The 24,832-nt window shown below is 42.9% G+C and overlaps 1 protein-coding gene across 1 annotated transcript in view; it reads right to left on the reverse strand.

Annotated features, from left to right (window-relative positions):
- LOC120061104 (integrin alpha-5-like) overlaps window positions 1-24,001 on the reverse strand; it is a 55,722-nt gene extending 31,721 nt beyond the window's left edge. Inside the window, exons 1-2 of the mRNA XM_039010653.1 lie at window positions 23,604-24,001; window positions 3,115-3,245 (exon numbers count right to left, since the gene is read on the reverse strand). Of these exons, the coding sequence (XP_038866581.1) occupies window positions 3,115-3,245; window positions 23,604-23,800 (328 nt within the window). The 5' untranslated portion in view covers window positions 23,801-24,001. The remainder of the gene's footprint in view (window positions 1-3,114; window positions 3,246-23,603) is intronic.
- Window positions 24,002-24,832: the final 831 nt, after the last annotated feature.

The raw sequence follows: 24,832 nt of genomic DNA on the forward strand, positions 1-24,832 counted from the left end.
CCTGGGCAGTTTTTCCTTATCTTAGTGGAAGTGGAAGGGGAAGTGGAGAGGTAGGCGAGGAGGGGTGGAGGAGGCTCTCCCATGACCACTTTGACCCAATTAGGAGGCTCTAATTAAGTGGGCCTGTACCCTCGGTCAGGCTCAAGGAAGACCTCGCCCACACTTAGGGAAGAACCTGAATAATGTCACACAAATAAACACACCTCTCATAAAAAGCATCAATACTAATATATTAGCAGTATAATATATACCACAGTCAGCTGAGCTCTAGCCATGTCATAGGAAAATAAAGGAAAACATATCTCCTATGTCATACAGACAGAAGTGCTATGTTCTTGCATGCCGGTCCAGGTGGCTGAATTGGCTCTTCCACACAAATCAAATGTGTGCTTTCAAAGCCCATTAAGTAAAATGAAGTACACACTGTCTAAAACCCTAAGGGACTATCCTTCACCCCAACGCTCTGCTGCTCGCCTGCCTGCTGCACATTACATCACTGTGACGATCATGGCCCTCAGCCAGCATCCAAGGATGTGCAACACATTTTCTAATCTGTTGCTAGAGAAAAGGGAAGGAAAACACCAAAAGAAAGAGGCGACCTGCAGTTGGATTCCTTCAAATCAACTGTTAAACGGAGCTTGTGAAAACAGAAATCTGCTGCAGTGGAATATTTCTCCCCTAATGTGCCTTATGGCCAGTAAATCAGTCTTGGCTCTCAGCACTATTCTCTTTGATTTCCCAGGAAACAAGCCAACAGTCCCCCGCTGCACTGACTGGGGAGCGCACACACACCCACACACCACTATCCATGTGTAACACATGCAATAGGACAGTGGTGTGTGTGTGTGTGTGTGTGTGTGTGTGTGTGTGTGTGTGTGTGTGTGTGTGTGTGTGTGTGTGTGTGTGTGTGTGTGTGTGTGTGTGTGTGTGTGTGTGTGTGTGTGTGTGTGTGTGTGTGTGTGTGTGTGTGTGTGTGTGTGCGCGTCAGAGGAAGGATGATCTAATTTACACAATACACAGCAGATTTCTTTCCAATAGCTCTGTCACTCTTTAACTTACCCGTTACTCATTCCTCTAAAAGCAAACGGCTCCTTCAACTGTCCAGTCACTGGAACATTGCTCCACCTCTCTGAATAGTGCATGATCGTTGACCCATCAACCAGGGACTCTTACTGTCGTTCTACCTTTTTACATTCAGGTTCAAATGAAGCTTGTTGGCAATATTCGCTAGACCAAATACACAGAGTGTACAAAACATTAGGAACTGCTCTTTCCATGACATAGACTGACCAGGTGAAAGCTGTGATCCCTTACTGATGTCACTTGTTAAATCCACTTCAAAATCAGTGTAGATGAAGGGGAGGAGACAGGTTAAAAGAAGGAATTTTAAGCCTTGAGACATTTGAGAAATGGATCTTTAAAAAAATCTGGGAAGCGGCACATCTGTATTGGGGGAGTTTCTCCCATTTCTCTCTACAGATCCTATCAAGCTCTGTCAGGTTGGATGGGGAGCATCGCTGCACAGCCCTTTTCAGGTCTCTCCAGAGATGTTCGATCGGGTTTAAGTCCGGCCTCTGGCTGGACCACTCAAAGACATTCAGAAACTCCTTCATTGTCTTGGACCATTCAAAGACACTTCTTCATTGTCTTGGCTGTGTGCTTTGGGTAATTGTCCTGTTGGAAGGTGAAACTTTGCCCCAGTCTGAGGTTCTGAGCGCTCTGGAGCAAGTTTTCATCAAGGATCTCTCTGGACTCTGGACTAGAAACATCTCAAGGATTTATTTTAAAAAATCAAAATATTTAACCAGGTAGTCCAGTTGAGAGCAAGTTCTCATTTACAACTGCGACCTGGCCAAGATAAAGCAAAGCAGTGCGACACAAACAACACAGAGTTACACATGGGATAAACAAAAGTACAGTCAATAACACAATAGAAAAATCTATATACTGTGTGTGCAAATGGAGTAAGGAGGCAAGGCAATAAATAGGCCATAGTAGCGAAGTAATTACAATTTAGCAAATGAACACTGAAGTGATAGATGTGCAGATGATGACATGCAAGTAGAAATACTGGTGTGCAAAAGAGCAAAAAAAGTAAATAAAAACCATATGGGGATGAGGTAGGTAGTTGGATGGGCTATTTACAGATGGGCTGTGTACAGCTGCAGCGATCGGTAAGCTGCTCAGATAGCTGATGCTTAAAGTTAGTGAGGGAGATATAAGTCTCCAAGGATGATCAATGAAAATAGGATGTTACTGAGCTCAATTTTGAGTCTCATAGCAAAGGGTCTGAATACTTATGTAAATAAGGTATTTCTGTTTTTGATTTTGAATACATTTGCAAACATTTTCTTTTTTAAATGTCACTGTCATAATGGGATATTGTGTGTAGATTGATGAGGATTTTTTATTTATTTAATACATTTTAGAATAAGGCTGTAACGTAACAAAATGTGGAAAAAGGGAAGGGGTCTGAATACTTTCCGAATGCACTGTATTGTCGTTGTATGTCGTGACATTTCTTTTGTTTCAACTGGTCAAGTGACATTTATTTTGTTTCAGCCTAAAGGGAAGATACCCTTGTCTAAAACACTCCGTTATTCTTGTCGTCCCAAAAAGAAAGACACTAATGACATGCTTAAAGGGATCATCTAGTTTCCAGGAACCAACGTGTCAAACAAAGGAGTATCAGTGGAGTAGAACAGTGACAGATGATCACCTGCCGGCCACCAAAGCATGGTGGCCGTGGACCAGTGGCTTTAAGAAGTACTTTGAGCGGCTTGAGCGACTTTACTGTGTGCAACCATGCTCTAAACTCTCCAGTTCACAACAGTCACAAGAGTCTCAAGCTCTCGAGTCACCAGTCAGGACTACATGAGGAGATACGTGGTATGTGTTACAGGAACTGAAGGACAGCTGTCATTATGCTATGGAATCATCAAATCTGCTGAAACACCATGTCTTCACGCGTCATGTACATTTGTGATTAAGTAAATCCATGTAATTTATCATCTTAAAATCTAATTTAAATCAAGTTCAGACAGTGAGGAGGTATGTTCAGGACCTAAAGTAGTAAAGTCACACTGATCGTAGTCTGCCAATAACCGGGTTTACCTTGATTGTCAAACTCAATGTTGTGGCACTCTGATTGGCCGAGACTCCATGGGCAGTAGTACACGGACCCGCCCTCTGTGATGTTGCGCTGGCTGGTATTGGCCTTGGGAGCACCGATCACCACACTGACACTGTTAGGAGAGAGAAGAAACATTCGGTCATTCAAATGTCACTATGTCACCTCTACCTAACCTGCTACCTCCCTCAGCAACATAACAGCTGAGGTATGGCAACCTAGATCAGCGGGATTGGTTTGCTAATGCTATCTGTAGTCTTTTTTGTCATTGTAATTGGTTAAGATCTACTCCTGGTCTGGTATGAATTTTAAAATGCCTTCCACACCTCCCAGTCAACAGTTTAAGCATGATGCAGAGCCGGTACACACGTTTTACTGCTCACAAAGCTATACCCCTACTTCAAAAACATTTGAACAGGTTCCACCACAGTACTGTTACATAATATTGTAACCATGTGTAATTGTTGCTGAAACATGTGCGCATGTGACATTCTCTCCCGCTCTCTCCATCAAACACACACACACACAACGGAGAGATCCCCGTGGGGCAAATTGGATGTGAAAACAAGAAAGCAAACAGCCTAAGTGGAGTCACACTGTTGTTTCCACAGCTGTATGGCCCTGTTCCTCTAGACAGACATCTAGCTAACACATCTAACCCTGCAGTAAGCTAAACGTAAAGCCAGGTCTGGGACAGACATCTAGCTGCTGTAACCCTGTGGTAAACGTAAAGCCAGGTCTGGGACAGACAACTAGCTGCTGTAACCCTGTGGTAAACGTAAAGCCAGGTCTGGGACAGACAACTAGCTGCTGTAACTCTGTGGTAAACGTAAAGACAGGTCTGGGACAGACATCTAGCTGCTGTAACCCTGTGGTAAACGTAAAGACAGGTCCGGGACAGACATCTAGCTGCTGTAACCCTGTGGTAAACGTAAAGACAGGTCTGGGACAGACATTTAGCTGCTGTAACCCTGTGGTAAACGTAAAGACAGGTCTGGGACAGACATCTAGCTGCTGTAACCCTGTGGTAAACGTAAAGACAGGTCTGGGACAGACATCTAGCTGCTGTAACCCTGTGGTAAACGTAAAGACAGGTCTGGGACAGACAACTAGCTGCTTTAACCCTGTGGTAAATGTAAAGCCAGGTCTGGGACAGACAACTAGCTGCTGTAACTCTGTGGTAAACGTAAAGCCAGGTCTGGGACAGACAACTAGCTGCTGTAACCCTGTGGTAAACGTAAAGCCAGGTCTGGGACAGACAACTAGCTGCTGTAACCCTGTGGTAAACGTAAAGACAGGTCTGGGACAGACAACTAGCTGCTGTAACCCTGTGGTAAACGTAAAGACAGGTCTGGGACAGACATCTAGCTGCTGTAACCCTGTGGTAAATGTAAAGCCAGGTCTGGGGCAGACAACTAGCTGCTGTAACCCTGTGGTAAACGTAAAGCCAGGTCTGGGACAGACAACTAGCTGCTGTAACCCTGTGGTAAACATAAAGCCAGGTCTGGGACAGACAACTAGCTGCTGTAACCCTGTGGTAAACGTAAAGACAGGTCTGGGACAGACAACTAGCTGCTGTAACCCTGTGGTAAACGTAAAGACAGGTCTGGGACAGACATCTAGCTGCTGTAACCCTGTGGTAAATGTAAAGCCAGGTCTGGGGCAGACAACTAGCTGCTGTAACCCTGTGGTAAACGTAAAGCCAGGTCTGGGACAGACAACTAGCTGCTGTAACCCTGTGGTAAACATAAAGCCAGGTCTGGGACAGACAACTAGCTGCTGTAACCCTGTGGTAAACGTAAAGACAGGTCTGGGACAGACAACTAGCTGCTGTAACCCTGTGGTAAACGTAAAGCCAGAACAAAGAACCCCTTCACCAGATCCACCAGCAACACGATAAGTGCTATTCGAGATCCTTGGAAAGTCCCTACCCTAAACCCTAACCATAATCCCTACCCTTACCTAACCCTTACCTTCACCATTTTAAATGTCAACTTCAATGGGGGGTATGGACGTCCCAAGGATCCCGGATAGCATGAACCCAAGCAACACGTGGTCTTACAGGTGAGTCTGAGGACCAGCCAACCAGGCTAAAGATCACAAGGACAGAATATTCAATGACGGAGAAACAAAGACAGCCACGGAATCAAATAACATTTTATTGGTCACATACACATATTTAGCAGATGTTATTGCGGGTGTAGCGAAATGCTTGTGAATGAGAACTTTGAGACGAACCACTGAACCAGGACTAAGAGCCATGGCTAAATTGACAGACATTTTTCCAGTAGACAGTCTGGCTGAACCAGCACAGTGTAGCCATTACCTCATTGCGGCTCCAATTATCCTATCACCACTGGCATGGTGCTGGACAGTGAAGTGGGCAGAAGACAGAGGGAAGAGAAGAGGGCAATGAGTGGAGTAGAGCCTGAGGGGTCTTCCTAAAACACAGGAAGAGCACACCCTTTCCTGCTCCAGGTCAGTCACCCAATGATGTGAGGTAGTTTACGGTACCGCTATGTTTAACATCTTCACTCAGGGGAGAACTGCCCAGCAGGGTCCAGACAGAGTCCAGAGGAGCCACCCTGGACTCTGAAACCAGCTTTAGTCAAACATCTTTGGTCATCCTTGCCACAGTGTCTTAGTTAGGATTTAGACATTGGCCATGACTTTAATACTTTCTGCATAGAATCAAAGTTTGTAGGAGACTACAAACTGAGAGCCTGGAAGGAGTAGGTGTCAGCTAAACCTTATGGTGTTGAAAACATACTGAGGCCTAACACAGGGCAAGGGCATGCATCTGAGGATATGGATTTAATGTCACACTATAACCAGTGGTGGTCTGACTGGTCGCATTATCTCTAAAGAGATACAGAGCAACCCAACCAAAATGAAGGGCAGAAATCCATTGTTTTTTTTATTTTTGAAGAGGGAACTAAAAACATGGCCATCTGGCTCAGAGAGAGAGAGAGAGTTTACCGGTTTCCGGCCGTGTGTGTACTGAGGAGGGAAGCTCCCTGAAGAGCAGCTAATGGTGCTCCACCTGTAGAATAATGGAAATCCCAGAGAACCTTCGCCGTCACGGATTGATTCCCTCTTCACATTTCTAAACACACAGAGAAGTTTGGCAAAAATGTGTTCATATGAACTCCATAGCATATTCTTTGGTTCATCATTTGTTAATGAATAGACCACAATGCTGTGGGGACCTGATTTGGCCATTCATATTTCAGTGCTTGTTATGATAGGAAGAGATGACTCCGACGCAAACATTCAGATCCACAGAGAAAAAGTCACCTTTCGCTTTCTTCAACTCCTAGAAAAATAAACGTTTTGGCTGGACTTTTGAGTAAGACACTTTCAACAAATTTGAAGATGTAAAAATGAGCATGAGTACAGTCGAATATTCGTTTTTTTACAAATCCTTGTCCAGTGTAAATTCAAACAAAGACAGTACGCGGGGGGAAAAACAAGCCAAAGAAAGTAGGCTTACTACATCTATTGAGAATCTGATCTGAATACAGGCCAACAGTTGAGGATATCATTTCAAAGGGAAAAAACTCAGGAAACAACAAAATGAGGGGAAAAGGCTTTCATCAGCAAACTGGAAACAGGGGTGTGTTTTCACTACCTCACCACCCACACACCCACTCACACCTTGATAGTGATCTGAAAGTATTGTAAATAAGGAACAATTAGCATTTAATGGGCCTTTATCTGGCAGGGGATCAGTCTAGCTAGCATTAGCATTTTCATAAAGGCCTAAGTGTAGTTGGCTGATTGCTGGATTTAGAAACGGCTTTATGTGTATATGGAGGGAGGAGACCGTCTGGCCCTCTGAGGATTAAGACAGAGCAGAGGGGAGGTGTAGTGGAAAGGGGCAGTCATTTCGGATGCTTCATGCATACACCAGGCACTTTCAAATCTACAGAGAATGTCGTTGACTGTTTTAGGAACTCAGGGAGACATCATTACAATATCTACATCAGAATTTGAATGAGTGATCTCAGAGATTCAGAAAAGAAGTAAGAGTTCCACATTATATGAGGTTTAATATGCCAAGCAGGGGCAGATTGGCCTTCTGGCAATTGCCAGATGGGCTGCTCGAAATTGACAGAAAAAAAATATATATTTTTACATATACAAATAAAACAATGAAAAAAGGTGACATGGCTGACACAGCCCATGTGCCTGTTAAGATTCTAAGATGTTGGCAATATTTTTCTGTTATACTAATCTATAATGAGCATTTGGACTGATCAGTGGGCAACGTCCAGTCCCACTACCAAGATGGGCCAGCCCTGTTTTCTGATAGGCTGAGCTGAGGTCATGCAAGCTCACATTCAAAGTCAAACCCGGCATCAGCAAAGAGATCTGTTTCGACTGTCATCAGTTAGACAGCCAAGATCATGGATCTTAAAAAACTAAAAGGGTGTCTATAAATGTGGAAAAAGCACATTCTACATAGTCACCTCACTCAAAACGTCCTATTTATTGGGCGGCAAAAACCATGATTTGGTCGAACATTATCCTCATGATTCCTGTAATTTTTTATTTCTCAACAGCAACTATTTTACAACCATGATATTTGATATGGCTTTGAGATACAGATATGCAACAGCCATTGCGAGGGCATAGGCCTATGGGCCTCATGGGTCATAGCCTACAACTGCAAAAAATAATTGGGGACATTATATTTACTGTTGGATGAATACATGGCTAGCAGTGGGTATTATATTTAGAGTAAGCGATCTAGTTAATATGTTTTGAGTTTCCACTTCCTCAGGTGTTGAACCCCAAATTAATTAGCCTATGCTATTAGTTAGTGCACATAAAGATGTATTTATTTTTTCAATAGAAATTAATTGCATATATCTGGAAATCCTGGAGTAAAACAAAGCAACTATGGTCTAATTGTCAACCCAGAATTCATGACAATCACTGGATTGGGTTTAACAAAACAGCTTGAATCCTGCATTGGATGTGTTAGATGAAACAACTTACTTCTTGAATACCTCAGTAGTCTATGTATTAAGATGGAGTCAACAGATTTGCAGTATTTTGTTTTTTTGTGTGTTATTTCTTACATTATTAGCCCAGAAATTGTTTTGTGTTATTACATACGCTGGAAAGAACTTTTGGATATCAGAGCGGCGGTAACTCACCAGCATTACGACCAGGAATACAACTTTCCCGAATTGGATCCTTTGTTCGTACCCACCAGGGCAATTTAACTTATTCCAGAGGCTGCTCCAAAACACCGCAGGTGGAGAAGAGGTATTCGGAGTGGACTTCTAATCCGACCCAGGAGGAGGCACACTATCCACCACTTCCGAGTATATTACTCGCTAATGATCAGTCTCTGGATAATAAAGTAGACGAGCTCAGGGCGAGGAACTCCTTCCAGAGAGACATCAGGGATTGTAACATACTCTGTTTCACGGAAACATGGCTCTCTCGGGAGATACTGTCCCAGTCCAGTCAGCCATCTGGGTTCTCAGTACACGGCCCTCAGAGAACTACACTGGACTTTATGCAAACTGTAAACCACATATCCTGGGGCTGCATTTATTGTAGCTGTGGATTTTAACAAAGCAAATTTGAGGAAAGCGCTACAGAAGTTCTACCAACACATTGACTGTAGTACTCGCACTGATAAGACATTGGACAACTGCTACTCAACTTTTCGAAATGTTTACGCCCTCATGTCGGCAAATCTGATCACGATTCCCTTTTGCTCCTCCCTTCCTATAGGCAGAAATTTAAACAGGAAGTACCCATGCTAAGTTCTATTCAGCGCTGGTCTGATCAATCGAAATTCATGTTTCAAGACTGTTTTGATCATGCGGACTGGGATATGTTCCGGGTAGCCTCTGAGAATAACATCGACGAATACACGGATACGGTGACTGAGTACATCAGGAAGTGCATAAGGAATGTTGTTCCTACTGTGACTATTAAAACCTACCCAAACCAGAAACCGTGGATAGATGACAGAATTCGCGGCAAAACTGAAAGCGCAAACCACTGCATTTAACCATGGCAAGGTGACAGGGAAAATGGCTGAATACAAACAGTGTAGTTATTCCCTCCGTAAGGCAATCAAACAGGCAAAATGTCAGTACAGAGACAAATTGGAGTCGCAATTCAACGGCTCAGACACGAGATGTATGCGGCAGGACAATCATGGACTACAATGGGAAAACCAACCATGTCGCGGACACCGACGTCTTGCTTCCAGCCAAGCTAAACACCTTCTTCGCCCGCTTTGAGGATAACACAGGGCCACTAACGTGGCCCGCTCCAAAGGACTGTGGGCTCTCCTTCTCCGTGGCTGAAGTGAGTAAGACATTTAAGCGTGTTAACCCTCGCAAGGCTACCGGCTCAGACGGCATTCCTAGCCGGATCCTCAGAGCATGCGCAAACCAGCTGTCTGCAGTGTTTACGTACATATTCAATCTCTCCCTATCCCAGTCTGCTGTCCCCACTTGCTTCAAGATGTCCACTATTGTTTCCATACCCAAGAAAGCAAAGGTAACTGAACTAAATGACTATCGCCTCGTAGCACTCACTTCTGTCATCATGAAGTGCTTTGAGAGGCTAGTTTAGGATATCAGCCTCTTCACTGTTGACGTTGAGACTGGTGTTTTGCGGGTACTATTTAATGAAGCTGCCAGTTGAGGACTTGTGAGGCGTCTGTTTCTCAAACTAAACACTAACGTACTTGTCCTCTTGCTCAGTTGTGCACCGGGGCCTCCCACTCCTCTTTCTATTCTGGTTAGAGACAGTTTGCACTGTTCTGTGAAGGGAGTAGTACACAGCGTTGTACGAGATCTTCAGTTCCTTGGCAATTTCTTGCATGGAATAGCCTTAATTCCTCAGAACAAGAATAGACTGACTAGTTTTAGAAAAAAGGTCTTTGTTTCTGGCCATTTTGAGCCTGTAATCGAAACCACAAATGCCTATGCTCCAGATACTCAACTAATCTAAAGAAGGCTAGTTTTATTGCTTCTTTAATCAGAACAACAGTTTCCAGCTGTGCTAACAGAATTGCAAAAGGGGTTTCTAATGATCAATTAGCCTTTTAAAATGATAAACTTGGATTAGCTAACACAGCGTACCATTGGAACACAGGAGTGATGGTTGCTGATAATGGGCCTCTGTACGCCTATGTAGATATTCCATTAAAATATCTGCCATTTCCAGCTACAATATTCATTTACAACATTAACAATGTCTACACTGTATTTCTGATCAATTTGATGTTATTTTAATGGACAAAAAATATGATTTTCTTTCAAAAAACAAGGACATTTCTAAGTGACCCTTAACTTTTGAACGGTCATCATAAATATATGGATGACCAATGACCGAGCGGCCATGTTGGAGCTAAGAACACAAGCATTTTGCTACACCCGCAATAACATCTGCTAAATATGTGTATGTGACCCAAAAAAAATTATTTTTATTTTATTATAGTTTTTCATAAAGCACTATGAATGACTTTATAAGATGATTACTCGTGATTTGGGTCCTGGTGCCACTAACTGTAAAAGTCAGTGGCACCACTGACACCAGGGGAAACTGTTAAGTCTGGAGCTCTGTAATAGTAGGTGTTGATGCAGGGGAACACATGACAGGCACAAATTTGCAATACAGCCTGTCATTAGCTTGGATTTATAACATATATGGCTTAAGCAGACAGGCTCCATAGTGATGCGGGCTGGTGTGGATAAAATGCCAGGGACAAATTCTTGTCCCAGTCTGCCCCTGGGTTCTAGAATGGCCAGCAGATTCACCACCGCTCTGATGTTGTCATAGCCAGCGTGGAGGTGACAGCCCCAGTGCTATAGAAACATGCTGGTAGAGGTTTGGTTTAGGGTCAGACTAGAGGTCGACCGATTAATCGGAATGGCCGATTAATTAGGGCCGATTTCAAGTTTTCATAACAATCGGTAATCGGCATTTTTGGACACCGATCATGGCCGATTACATTGCACTCCACGAGGAGACTGCGTGGCAGCCTGACTACCTGTTATGCGAGTGCAGCAAGGAGCCAAGGTAAGGTGCTAGCTAGCATTAAACGTATCTCATAAAAAACAATCAATCTTAACATAATCACTAGTTAACTACACATGGTTGATGATATTACTAGTTTATCTAGCTTGTCCTGTGTTGCATATAATCGATGCGGTGCCTGTTCATTTATCATTGAGTCACAGCTTACTTCTCCAAACGGTTATTTAACAAGCGCATTCCCGAAAAAAGCACTGTCGTTGCACCAATGTGTACCTAACCATAAACATCAACGCCTTTCTTAAAATCAATACACAAGTATATATTTTTAAACCTGCATATTTAGTTAATATTGCCTGCTAACATGAATTTCTTTGAACTAGATAAATTGTGTCACTTCTCTTGCGTTCTGTGCAACAGAGTCAGGCTATATGCAACAGTTTGGGCCGGCTGGCTCGTTGCAAACTGTGAAGACCAACTTTGCCAAACGGGGGATGACTTAACAAAAGCGCATTTGCGAAAAAAAACACAATCATTGCACGAATGTACCTAACCATAAACATCAATGCCTTTCTTAAAATCAATACACAGAGATACATTTTTTTAAACCTGCATATTTAGTTTACGGAACGGTTCCTAATTTCACGGAAAGAATAAACGTTTTGTTTTCTTAATGATAGTTTCCGGATTTGACCATATGAATGACCTAAGGCTCGTATTTCTGTGTGTTATTATGTTATAATTAAGTCTATGATTTGATAGAGCAGTCTGACTGAGCGGTGGTAGGCAGCAGCACGCTCGTAAGCATTCATTCAAACAGCACTTTCATGCGTTTTGCCAGCAGCTCTTCGCTGTGCTTCAAGCATTGAGCTGTTTATGACTTCACACCTATCAACTCCCGAGATTAGGCTGGTGTTACCGATGTGAAATGGCTAGCTAGTTAGCGGGGTGTGCACTAATAGCGTTTCAAACGTCACTCGCTCTGAGACTTGGAGTAGTTGTTCCCCTTGCTCTACGATGGGTAACGATGCCTCGACGGTGGCCGTTTGTCGATGTGTTCCTGGTTCGAGCCCAGGTAGGGGCGAGGAGAGGGACGGAAGCTATACTGTTACACTGGCAATACTAAAGTGCCTATAAGAACATCCAATAGTCAAAGGTATATGAAATACAAATGGTATATAGAGAAATAGTCCTATAATAACTGTTGTAATTGTCATTATTATAAATAAATAAATAAATAAAAATCGTCCGATTAATCGGTATCAGCTTTTTTTGGTCCTCCAATAATCGGTATCGGCGTTGAAAAATCATAATCGGTCGACCTCTAGGTCAGACAGTGCATCTCAGCCAAGCCTAGAAACCCACAGTAGTGCCATCATAGGAAGGGTACATTTCATTGAACAATTTGGTCATATTTTCAGAAACAAATATATTATTTTTTGGCAGCATGTTTTCATGTTGCAATAAAAAAAACTACAGCATAGCCAACGTTTAATAAGGAGACCTTGAGCAATCTACTGCTGGGAATATTGTTGGGAATGAGTGTACACAAGAAAAACATTTGTGGCTTCTCTGCATCTCCCAAAGCGAGACCCACCTACGCCATCAGACACTAACGACCCCAACCGACCTCAGTCTGATGGTTCCAGCATTAAATTCATTGGTTTAGGCTGCTAGTGTTGAGGCCATAAACAGACTCCTCAGTATAAATGATTGCTTCTGCAATCAGCAGAAATGTTAAACGATACATAAGCGAGGCAATAATTCCACTGGTTGCTGCCACTATTTATACAGGGTTGACAAATTAAGGGGTAATATATAAATGATGGAAACTGCTAATCTTCCATTGATCTTCCCAGGCTTAACCCAATGGAGTTTCTGATGAGGTTAGAGAGAGGCAGCCAGAAGCCAAATTCCTCTCGCCCCCTTGCCACCCAAACACAGCTTTTTACCCATTCCACAGTTAGTCTTCCTCCCAGCTGCAAAGCTTATGTCACTTGAACACTATTATAATTGCTTTAAGCCAGCCGGGAAAAAACACATTCCCATTTTGTTGGCATCCCAGCGGCGGGCCGGATGGCTGCAGTCACCATCTGCAGTCGTTAACCCTGGATGCAATGGGAATGGTAAGGCACAGACAGCCGCCCAGGGAACTGGTAGGCCTACATATGATGTAAAGATTGGAAAAAGGGCAGGAGGACTGGAGCCATTAAATTAAGAAGGCAGGAATCACCTGGAATACAGTCAAGAAAACTGCCCTGGGCTCCCGAGTAGCGCAGCGGTCTAAGGCACTGCATCTCAGGGCGTGAGGCGTCACTACAGACACCCTGGTTAGATTCCAGGCTGTATCACAACCACCCGTGATTGGGAGTCCCATAGGGCGGCGCACAATTGGCCCAGCGTCGTCCAGGTTTGGCCGGTGTAGGCCGTCATTGTAAATAAGAATTTGTTCTTAACTGACTTGTTAAATAAAGGTTAAAAAAAATGTAAAGAAGGAAAAAAAGAAAACTGCCAACAGAAAAGTTAGCTCAAGATGCACTGTTGAGGCAACAAGGTTAGGTAACATGATAGTTACATAGTTAAAAAGTAGTAACTAGTTACAAAGTTGGTGATTAGCTAAAATGCTAAAGTTGTCCAAGATGTGATTCGAACACACAATGTTTGGATTGTTATATGCACACACAGCCTCCCCCGAACAACCTCCCTCCTCCTGTGGAGCAGAGGACCTTAACCACAGATTGTGAAATAGACACAAAATACTTATTGGAAATTTGGCATAGTAACTGCACAAAAAAAAGTTGTGTCCAGTACACAATTTTGTATACAGTGCATTTCAATTACAGATAGAGAGTGGGTTGCTTAGATAGTTTACCCAAATTACAAAATGACATTGGTTTCCTTACCCTGTAAGCAGTCAATGGACAAGGTATGACAGCAATCCATGCTTTTGTATAGTTTCCCTGGCACTGTTTCCACATGCCAACAGTGCTATCTGTAATTGAAATGCACTGTATACAAAATTGTGTACTGGACACAACTTTTTTTTGTGCAGTTACTATGTCAAATTTCCAATAAGTATTTTGTGTCTATTTCACAATAATCTGTGATAGTGGGTTGGTTGAGGCCCTCTGCTCCACAAACAGTTACAAATAATATGTAGAACAGATTTCAAAAGCGTTGGTCCAAACCTCAGCTTGGGATGGGACTATCTGAACAAGATCACAAACATGCAGTCACTCAACTAACTCTTCAAAATCATCTCCTCACAACAAGGGGAAACCGAACTAACTCAAGTACAGTGACTCAAACTGAATCTGTGGAGCTCTTGACCTTCCACCCCTCCTCTCCCTTCCTCTCTCTCTCTCTCCCCAGCAGCAGATATTGAGATCTGGCCTGCGCCCAAACATAACGAGTAAACCGTTACAGCAGCGACGTTTTCCTCTTCCGCTTTGAGGAACCGGCTGCCGCACAGCCTTGGCGGACTGACGCAAATACACTTAAGATAATGCATTACTGTACAAGAGGAGAGTCTTCAGTCAGCAATGCCAACAAACTGTCAAATGGGATCGTCACAAAAACACCAAATATGACATTGTCACATTATCACTAGACCGAATTACTGGAGCTATTTATGACTCACTGACTGTGTCACTGTGGAGGGGAATACCAGTTAAATGTGCTGTACTATAATAACAAATTATTTTGGACCATGTAGAGCCATGACACACGGCCTTCAGTCTGACACACGATCTTCGGTTCGGTCCAAGCCAAGGCCAGACCAGGAGACGGACTGTCTCCCAACTGCTATTCTGTCTGGTCATCCATTCAGTTCTACACACACACGCTCAGTACTGCTGTCCAGGACCTTCTTACTCCTCTGGGCCAGACACAGAGGGAGATGATGAGAGTAGCAGTGTCTGCTGGGATGGCTAATGCTGAAAGAGAGAACACTGTACAGAACACTCATTCATAGGCTGCATCCCAAATGGTACTAATATAGCCATACAGTCAGCTGCTACAGTAGAAACCTAATTACTGTAAATGAGGTAGGAACCTGCTCTGAAAATTCTTATTTTGAGGGGTATAGAAGAGTTCCAATCTCATTATGGTTTTCGTTCTATAAATTTACCCCATATTTCCAAAACCAAACTGCCCAGCAACCAGGTTAAAACCTTGTTTGTCTCACACTCCCATTTTGAGTACTGTACTTCAACAGCAGCAGTTACAACAAAAACGACCCACCCCCCCCAATGTTGATCTGATAAACATCCCCCCTCTCCAAAACCGGATCTTAATGTCACTGCAAAAACATTTCCTCCCAAAGGACGTTAGTTCAGTACAGCAGGAGACCTGCAAGTCAACAGCAGATTCAGATTCAGTGTTTAATAGTCACATGTACAGGGTTGCAGGTGTGATTGCAGGGTACGGTGAAAATCTTAGGCTTGGAGCTCCAACCTGCAGGACTAAGTGAAATAAAATAATGAAAATGGTAATAAAAACAACAATAGAAATAGCTCTATATACATAATAACAACAGTAGCAGAGATGAATAAATAAATGTCAATTGGGGTGGAGGCAGAGTAAAGACTGTTTAGGGGGTGGGGGATGACCATAGGGGGAGAAGCATGACCAATGAGGGGGTGTGGGGACCAAATGAGATAAAAACAATACCATTTTTTATTTTAAAAAGTAATAATATACATATTAACAACTGCACCAGTAGGTCGCTGACTAGTGGTGGCTATTCAGCAGCCTGATGTCCCAGGTGCAGAGAGCTAACTAACTACACTACACTGCTGTTTAGTATTAGTGACAGGGAGAAAGCAGCACTGGTGAATACATTTTACATTTATATTTTGGTAATTTAGCAGATGCTCTTATCCAGAGTGACTTAGTCAGTGCAGTCTGCCAGTCCTCTGTACTCTAACATACAGCGACACTGATCTTTGAAATATGGGTGGATTTTCCCATTCGTCTTCATGTATTCCATGGCTCTGATACAGGGTAGTTAACGATGAACCCAGATACCCTCAGTTCCATTGTAAAACAAATACATCTGTGGTTTGGATTGCTTTAGACTTGATTTGTGATTATGGGCTGATTTGTGATTATGGGCTCAATGTTAATGGGGTGGCAGGTGGCCTAGTGGTTAGAGCGTTGGACTAGTAACTGAAAGGTTGCAAGATCGAATCCCTGAGCTGACAAGGTAAAAATCTGTCGTTCTGCCCCTGAACAAGGCAGTTAACCCACTGTTCCTAGACCGTCATTGTAAATTAGAATTTGTTCTTAACTTCTTTGATATAGGGGGCAGCTTTTTCACTTTTGAATGAATTGCGTGCCCATAGTGAACTGCCTCCTACTCTGTCCCAGATACTAATATATGCATATTATTATTACTATTGGATATAAAACACTCTGAAGTTTCTAAAACTGTTTCAATGATGTCTGTGAGTATAACAGAACTCATATGGCAGGCAAAAACCTGAGAAAAATCCAAACAGGAAGTGAGAATTCTGGGACTGGTCATTGTTAAACTCATCGCCTATTCAATTCCCTGTAATATATGGATCTGTTTGCACTTCCTACGCTTTCCACTAGATGTCAACAGTCTGTAGAACGCTGAATGAAGCCTCTAGTGTGATGTGGGACCGGATGGGAGGTGTTTGAGTCAGTGGTCTGGCAGATTGCCAGTTCTTGGTCACGCGCATTCCTCATGATATCGCCATGCGTTCCATTACTTATAGAGACTGAAAAGAATTCTCCGGTTGGAACCTTATTGGATATAAATGATAACAACATCCTGAAGATTGATTCTCTACTAAGTTTGACCAGTTTATTCGACTTGTAATATAACTTTAAAAAGTTTTCGTCTGACGTTTGCCTGCATCTGCGCGAGCGTTTGGACACGTGTACTACACATGCTAGCAAAAGTAGCTAATTGGACATAAGTAATGGACATTATCGAACAAAACAACGATTTATTGTGGAACTAGGATTCCTAGCAGTGCATTCTGATGAACATAATCAAAGGTAAGGGAATATTTATGATCTAGTTTCGTATTTCTGTTGACTCCAACATGGCGGAGACATTTTGTTAAATCTGAGTGCTGTCTCAGATTATTGCATGGTGTGCTTTTTACGTAAAGTATTTTTTAAATCTGACACAGCGGTTGCATTAAGAACAAGTGTATCTTTAATTCTGTGTAAAACATGTATCTTTCAGTTTATGATGAGTATTTCTGTTATTTGACGTGGCTCTCTGCAATTACTCCGGATATTTTGGAGGCATTTCTGAACATGGCGCCAATGTAAACCGAGATTTGTGGATATAAATATGCACATTAACGAACAAAACATAAATGTATTGTGTAACATGATGTCCTATGAGTGTCATCTGATGAAGATCATCAAAGGTTAGTGATTAATTTTTTATTTCTGCTTTTTGTGACTCCTATCATTTGCTGGGAAAATGGCTGTGTTTTTCTGTGGCTATGTACTGAGCTAACATAATTGTTTGGTGTGCTTTCCCCGTAAATCCTTTTTGAAATCAGATATGTTGGCTGGATTCACAACATGTGTAGCTTTAATTTGGTGACTTTCATGTGTGATTTCATGAAAGATTGATTTTATAGTAATATATTTGAATTTGGTGCGCTACATTTTTTCTGGATTTTGGCCAAGTGGGACGCTACCGTCCCACCTATCCCAGAGAAGTTAACTGACTTGCCTAGTTATATAAAGGTGTAAAAAAAATCTAAATAAATCTCAATTATTTTTACATTTTTACATTTTAAGTCATTTAGCAGACGCTCTTATCCAGAGCGACTTACATTTAACCTTTATTTAACTAGGCAAGTCAGTTAAGAACAAATTCTTATTTACAATGACGGCCTAGGAACAGTGGGTTAGAGACATAGCTCGATGTCTTAGAGACATAGCTCGATGTCTTAGAGACATAGCTCATTCTAAGCACTGTGGCTCATTCTAAGCACTGTGGCTCTTTCAGCAAAACCACCAGCAATGTCATTTCACTGCAGCAAGGGTTTCACAAGTGGCAAGTTGGTCATTTCAAACACCGTAAACATGGAGCTGAGGTTAGAGAGACTATATTTTCCTGATGCCAAATTGCTACCCACCCCCAGCCCCGAAAAAAAATCCCCAAACCCCTAGTCACACACCACCACAGACCCCAAAACACAATGATGGATGTTTTTAGCACCAGGCCATTCACACCTCTCCACAGTGACCACCAAGGGGGGTCCAATCCTTTATACCTCTAAAGGGAAAGACAGTGGGGCTGACGGAAGGAGAGTCACACAGCCATCCCTCTGATCCCCTCTCATTCACCACAGCTGTCTGAACACAAATTGTCTCTGTTGTCTCACAAGTACCCCCTTGTGCAAACATTGACCGCGAGAGTAGCAGCATTGTGGTCAATTCCATTTCACACACACACACACGCTCTACAAACACACAAGCATTGTATCATTTTAATATTGTAAATGTTATATTAAAGTTGTATTAGAGTAATAATGTAATTTTATTTATGATGTAGACTGTTGTTTTGATGTAATTGTTTTATTCCTGTGTGGACCCCAGGAAGAGTAATGGGAATCCTAATAAATACTACAATTGTAATTCAAGATTTGAATCTGAACTGGAATGGCAATAACTCTATTTTGATTCCAATGTTTGGTCTGGCTAGATCCATTTCCCCAAAAGGAGAGTGCCATTACAAGTCTGTACAATGAACGGAGTCCCTTTTTGACCCTAATAGGGCTAAAGAAACCAGGACTGCTGGCAGTTAAAGATTCCTGGGGTGTTTCAGGGCCCCGGTCAGCAGGCTAAGCATGTCACCATTAACCTTCAAAACAACAGACTGGGGCAGCAGGTAGCCTTGAGGTTAGAGCGTTTGCACAGAAAACCGAAAGGTTGCTGGTTTGAATACCAGGGCTGACAAGGCGAAAAAATATATAAATGTCACTGTGCCCTTGAGTAAGGCATTCCCTGGCGGAGTTGGGATATGCAAAAATACGCATTTTTATTACACACTTGTGTGTAACAGGACAAATATAAGCACCCCCAAATTATTATTATTATTATTATTATAATAATACAGAATGACCAGACCAACCTCTGGTCATTCTGCAAGAACAGACAAAGTCTCAAATAGGCCTTTTAAAAAGGGAATAAATAAATAAAGAACATGGGAGTCACATGGAAAGTTTCTCAGATGGAAAACAGCAAACATTCACACAAAGAGCCCCATTGTCCAACACAGAGGGCCATGAAAAGCAGCTAATCGCAGAGCAGAGAACCTGAGTGAAGAATACCTTGGCAACCCAAATACACAGGCCCAATTTCAACAACGTCCACCCCTCACATGAACTGTGATTTATAAACAGAATGTCACAAAAGAAAATAGCAAAAATGAAAACAATACCAGAAATCTGCTTGATCATATGGTGAGGGAGACAATGCAGACACAGAAAATATTTATGTTTTAGCAGCTAACACAGCCCCCGGTCCAGTATCAATATTGGTTTAGCACAAACCTTATTTAAGAGGGTAAACTCCAGGAAGTGCCCAACATGAACGATGACCTGACCTCGATCTGGGTACGACACAGTTAAACTATCCATGATCTAACGGAGAACACCACCAAGCCCATCTCAAACACGTAGTAGGGATGGATGGGATGGGGAACAGTGTCATCATCATCAGAGGCATCCATGACTAAATATCTCCTTATGGCTGCCTTCCAATGCAATCTGTACATAACTACACCAGACCCACAAGAAAGACAGAGGCAGACAGACCCCATTCTGCTCAGCCCACAACATTTGTGATTCCCAGAGTATTTATTTCTTTGGATCACCATTAGCTTTTTGCAGATGCTACTCTTCCTAGGGTTCACATTATCTCACTTCATCCAAGTTAAAATTGTCTCTTGATATATCGTCTTTTCTCGACGGACAGGACTACCTGCGGTTATTGGGATAAATAACATAAATATACGGTCCAGAAGCAAACATCGATCGGTCCAGACAGAAACACTCCCGGACAGCCAGGCCTGTCATCTATAGTCTGACCTCTGACCTCAGCCATGTTAACAGTCCACACCCTGAATCCCTGTCTGGCTCCAGAAACAGGGAAGGAGGAATGTGCTTCTGCTGTTGCTGGATGGATGGAGAGGTATTATGCAGTTTCCTTCTCAGCCCGGTGGACCTTGCTTCTCAGCCCGGTGGATCTGCTGTGGCCTCGCTGAGATTCATAGAGCCAAGTCAGGTTGAGGAGAAGACCTGTCCTTACAAGGCCCCATACTGTGCTGCTACTTCTCTCTGTAGACTCTACATACAGGGGACCATAAATAAGGTCTCGCCGGTGTCTAACTGACAAGGGCCCTCACACACAGTTCATGAACCCTATTCTCAGGCAGTCTACCACGGTGGTCTCATTGCAGGGCTAGTGTCCTCTCTGTCCGCTAGCTTACTTAATTCTATTAGACCAGGCCAGGGGGCATGACAGGAATCAGACACACATACACTCATGGAGCCACGCTATCAGTGACAGAGAAAGTCTGTCTGTGTGTAGTAGGGTGGGAGATGAATGTATGATAACGCTCTGTCTCGCCCTTTCTCACTTTTGTGTGTTTCCGTAGGCCTATGCTACTATTGTCCTAAATAAAACAGAGAGAGAAAGGACTCTTCAAACAGCTGGCCACGAGAAGAGTCTTTGGCGTGTGCTTTATGTTTTCCAGAGAAGAGTTTATCCTACAGGTACAGGTCAAAGAGGTGCTGTGTGTGCATCTTGCATCAGGCACAGAGAACATCCTCCCCCATCCCAGACAGAGAGACTGACCTCACCCATGGATTCCAGCTACTCCCGTACTAGCCACAACATGGGCGACAGTCTGATAACTGATCAAACTTACGGAGAAGAAGACGAGTGATAACTGGAAACGTATGTTTCTGTTTCCTGCTGGATTATGTTAATGACGTGTGAAATGTGGGGAAAAATGTACTGATTTAGTCAAAGATAGATTTTTGAGACCAGGTTTAAACTTTGCTCTCATCCTGTGTCTGGTTTGGCAAGCATCTGAACAGTAGCATTAGTGAGAGTACAAGACAGTGGGTAGACATGCTAAATTTAGTATCCCCCTCATGCAGACAATTTCTTCACCAACCCATTGTCTTAGCTCTCCTCCCCCTAGCCATGACGTCTCCGCTGTTAAAAGTTCAGATGAAGTCATCGACCAGAGAGATGACTGCTGCTCTAGCTGCTGCTGTGACTTCATTCACGAGACGGGGGGTGGGATGGGGGGTAAATTAAAGACCCTGCAGAATTACATCAGACCAGAGGAAGGGGGCAAGGAGGGAGGTATAGGGGATTTAATACACTCTTGACACAGACTGCCAGCCTCACGTCCTAAATCATAGTGTTCCTAGACCTAGAGCCCCTGCTTGGTAGAAAAATATAGACCAATGGCAGCAGCCCCTTAAAGGAGTGAGTGAGGAGGAGAATCCCACCCTGTCTGTGTCTGAACTGTAGTCGAATGAACTAGTGAAGTGGGGAGGAGAAACTGGAGCCACTGGCGGCCCACTCGGCACAAAGCCCCTCTCCTAAACCCCTGGCTGGCTGGCGAGACAGTAAAAAAACACAGCCAGCCAGGATGTCTGATTGCGTCTGGCCCCAGTGGCCCGGCTAGCTGCTAGCTTCACTTTGGATAATGATTATTACAATTACAGGGCAGACAGCTAGGTCCAGGCTGAGTCGCTGACACTGCATACTGATGAGTGGTGGTCGACTCTGTCAAAGCAATCTTATTCTGACACACATAGCCCCAGGATGGCAGCGACACAGCTGTGAATCTGCCAGCATGTCATTTACTTCCCTTGTGCTGCATTCCTACTGATATAAGAGCTGTTGTTGCTATGGTTATTGATACAAAGACCAGATGTCGTCATTTGCTGGATGTCATTGTGGCCGTCCGGGCGCCTTCCATCATCAACTATGTCTGTCTTCAGACTATCTATCAGTCTATCTACCTGACCACATATCGACTGTGCTGCTCCAGTAGTCTGTTTACCCCGTAATAAGTCTGAACTAAGCTCTAAGCCCTTCTTAATGAGTGATCTCAGCAGCAATATAGACGGGACTGATGTGATGGAGCCACTGCATGCCAGGACGCTGAGATAATAGTCACAGCATGTTTGTGACAGACACCGAGATCACATTCCCATAATGCCAAGCGGCATAACACTAAATTGCACAGGAGCATTTCAGAGTAAGACCAATAAGTCTGGTATGGAGGAAGAGGTGGATGGTGATCACATCAAAACAACAGAGTTGGGGAAAAGCTGCTTCTAATTGGCTCTTTGTTTGACATTTAGAGCCAATGAGAGATTAGAGGTCAGAATGAAATCCAATTTTAGGAGAATGAGATTACAGTTTAAAGACTATTATATGAAAAGGTTTTCCCAAATATGGCACAAATGTAATCTTTATTGAGTTTAATCTCAGCTTGATGTTCACTTTTGATCCTATATGTATATATTCTATAGCATTCTAATAGTGCCCATAGAATTATCACAGATTACTAATGTTACCTAAATTATAGAGACCAGCTTTCCAACTTCAGGCTCTCCGGCTTGCAGAACACACATTTTTAGGTGTAATTTGTGTTAATTAGGTTATAAAGAGAAAAGTGGAAGAACATCGGCCTGTTAAACCCAAATTGTTCAGTTTTACCTGAGACAAAACACACACACACACACACACTGGATACCTCACAGATGCCGATTGGTTTAAAGGGGTTGACACAGGTAAACCCATGCAACAGAGTGATCTTGAAATCTCAACGGCTGAGATGAACTAAAATGGAAGATGCCCTGACGGTGTTCTATTAAAACTGATGCGTGTGCGCGCTGAAGTCTTAATGAGGTATGATAACAAGTGTACATCTTAGCAATATTGTTGTTTTGAGGCCACTTAGTTACAATTGAAGCTGTAGTTAACTACCACTGACATATAAAGGAAATAATGTGGCCAACACACTGACTAAAACACTTTTTTCTAATAGGAAAGTTTGCGCTTTATAGAGGCACGGGCCATTCCCAATTCTAACACAGGGTGGTCACTCACTGGTCAAGTCATTAGATAAGGACAACCTTTCTTCAGTGCGCGTGAAGGATGGATTTCTAACCAAAATCAAAGAGAACATCTAATTCAATGTGCAATTACCATATATATTAATTGGATTTATGAAATGCAGGCTATTGTAAAAAAAATTGTTGATAGGCTATTTGCGTGAACCCGAGAATAAACCCTCTAAACTCCTTGGACCATATTTGCCACTTGGAGCCTATAATGAAATGTACCAACAAATGCCTAATTTGTCCCACCATGTTTGCAGTAACTTGCAAAATGACTTCCAAGTAAGAAAGAAAAAACGTACCTTGAAGAATTGGTCAAGTAAAATTCCACGGAATATCCGAAGTAGCTCCCATTAGGTCCGCTGTAGACAGTGGGGTTTTCCACGTCCAAGTTGAATGCAGCACACAACTGTAGGATTATTATCAGACAAACCCCAATACCGCAGAATGGGTAGTTCACTTCTCCCGGCGTCTCCGAACGGTATCTTCTGGAACCCATTCTATTTCTAAATGAATCCACTAAAATGTGTTTTGTTTAAATCAACACCTGAGTTGCTCTAATGTTTTCAGATCCGTAGAGCTTGTGGGGTGGTTGTTCTACCTATTTATCTAAACTGCATGCCTTGAAACTAAAACTCGCTGTATATCTCCTAAATGCTCAGTCAGCCTCTTCCCTCGGCGTCCTCACCGCTCGCTGTCCCTCACTACGCTCGCTTTGCTCCTAATTGAGGGAACATTGAAAGGAGGTAGTTCCTCGACTCGTGACAACTTTAGGAGAGGTGGAGCTCTTGATTCACAAAAAGACAGACAGAAGAGAAAACTAGTGTATAACTTCAGTGGGCTACACTCAGAACTGATTCATCTGCATGTTACAGCATCCTAGAAGATTCTGGAGAAATGTTCCCGACCTGGGTGTTCTGATTGTTTTATTCTCACCATGGCGCGCTGCCATCATTTGCATTCAATCGTTCAGAATGAGGGGTTTAGTCTGATAAAGACATGGTTGCGTGCCTGTCTGACCTAAACCGTTTCTACCTGGGTCGTACTGAGAAACAGAGAGAGAGAGCGAGACAGGTCGATGATAACCAGATATATTATTAACTGGCTGAACAATGGACACAGAGTAACATCAAAAGTCCTTATGATCCAATATTATCTTATATCTCTCTGGGCTGACCTATTCCGGATAGTCCTTGGAATTAAGGGACAATAGTGGTTATTTACCAAGACCCGTTTCTTGAGGTACAAAGGCATTTGATGATCATTTGTGGCAGCTAGGAATGCAGATTGCTTACATTATTTAAAAAAGGAACCATACAGATCAAAATTGTAGAGAAAGCTGTGATTCTAGGCCCTGATGATTATAATAACCATCTCCACGTATCAGGCTCTTTTAACATGAGTGGTATCACAAAGTCTGGGCTGCGTATGTTTTCTATTAGTTGAATTGTGTTATATGATCAGCATAAGGTTCTCTCCCAGGGTGTGGGAACTATGGTAACATTTCCTATTTCTGTTTCTGAGTCACACC

The sequence above is a fragment of the Salvelinus namaycush genome, chromosome 16 (assembly GCF_016432855.1).
Source record: "Salvelinus namaycush isolate Seneca chromosome 16, SaNama_1.0, whole genome shotgun sequence".
In the NCBI taxonomy this organism is placed as follows: domain Eukaryota; kingdom Metazoa; phylum Chordata; class Actinopteri; order Salmoniformes; family Salmonidae; genus Salvelinus; species Salvelinus namaycush.